We start from the raw sequence: 1,167 nt of genomic DNA on the forward strand, positions 1-1,167 counted from the left end.
ATATATATGTATGTATGTGTTTGTCCCCCACCATCACTTGACAACCGATGTTGGTGTGTTTATGTCCCCATGACTTAGCGGTTTGGCAAAAAGAGACCTATAGAATAAGTATTAGGATTACAAAGAATAAGTTCTGGGGTCGATTTATTCGACTAAAGGCAATGCTCCAGTATGGCTGCAGTCAAATGACTGAAACAAGTAAAAGAGTACAAAAATGGGCACCTAAATTTAGGAGGGAAGGGGGAGTCTTGAAGATGACTCAAAGTCTGGACATACTGCAAATGCCACCACCAAGGGAAATATTGATTGTATTCACCACATGATGATGGATGACTGGAATATGATAATAGCCAATATCATTTACTAACATTCCATGAGAGTATCTTTGTCAGCCTATGAACTTTTCAGCCTCATATTTATGTCTACAGATACTTGCCTACATGCTTAAATATATCATTGTTGTCTCTACACATGCTCTGAAACAAATTATAAGCACTAAAATATTTTTGCTTATCTCTTCTAACCTAGGGTCTGCTTCAGCTGCGGAAAGTTTGTCAACTCCTGCCACTTCAACAAAATCTGCTTCCTGTATTCTCCGCTCCACTTCTACAAATGAAGCTGTACAACAGATGAGAGATGAAATACAAAAGTAAGCTTAAGCACCTCCAGAGTTTTATTGAAAAGAAAAGATAACAAGTGTATTGAAAAAGTTTTTAACAATATTCCTTCTATGGAGGTTAAGCTATAGAACTAACTACACCAGAAAGAAAAACCCATCGAATTTATTTTTTTAAATAGATGTGATAAAAGGCAAATTTAGTGTGAAAACTGCACTGCAAATTATTTGATAAAAATATGGCTATAAGTGATATAGATGCAGGAGTGGCTGTGTGATAAGTAGCTTGCTTACCAACCACATGGTTCCGGGTTCAGTCCCACTACATGACACATTGGGCAAGTGTCTTCTACTATAGCTTCAGGCTGACCAAAGCTTTGTGAGTGGATTTGGTAGATGGAAACTGAAAGAAGCCCATCGTATGCGTGTGTGTCTGTGTTTGTCCCCCCAACATCACTTGACAACCGATGCTGGTGTGTTTATGTCCCCATAACTTAGCAGTTCAGCCAAAGAGACTGATAGAATAAGTACCAGACTTACAAAGAATAAGT

At 38.1% G+C, this 1,167-nt stretch overlaps 1 protein-coding gene across 3 annotated transcripts in view; it reads left to right on the forward strand.

The window, feature by feature from the left end:
- The window catches only part of LOC106881831 (mitogen-activated protein kinase kinase kinase 5), a 147,057-nt gene that overhangs the window by 128,072 nt on the left and 17,818 nt on the right, over positions 1–1,167 (forward strand). For all 3 annotated transcript variants that reach the window (XM_052978404.1, XM_052978405.1, XM_052978406.1), the window contains one exon: positions 529–649. In XM_052978404.1, the coding sequence (XP_052834364.1) occupies positions 529–649 (121 nt within the window). The remainder of the gene's footprint in view (positions 1–528; positions 650–1,167) is intronic.

The sequence above is a fragment of the Octopus bimaculoides genome, chromosome 2 (genome assembly GCF_001194135.2).
Source record: "Octopus bimaculoides isolate UCB-OBI-ISO-001 chromosome 2, ASM119413v2, whole genome shotgun sequence".
NCBI classification, from domain to species: domain Eukaryota; kingdom Metazoa; phylum Mollusca; class Cephalopoda; order Octopoda; family Octopodidae; genus Octopus; species Octopus bimaculoides.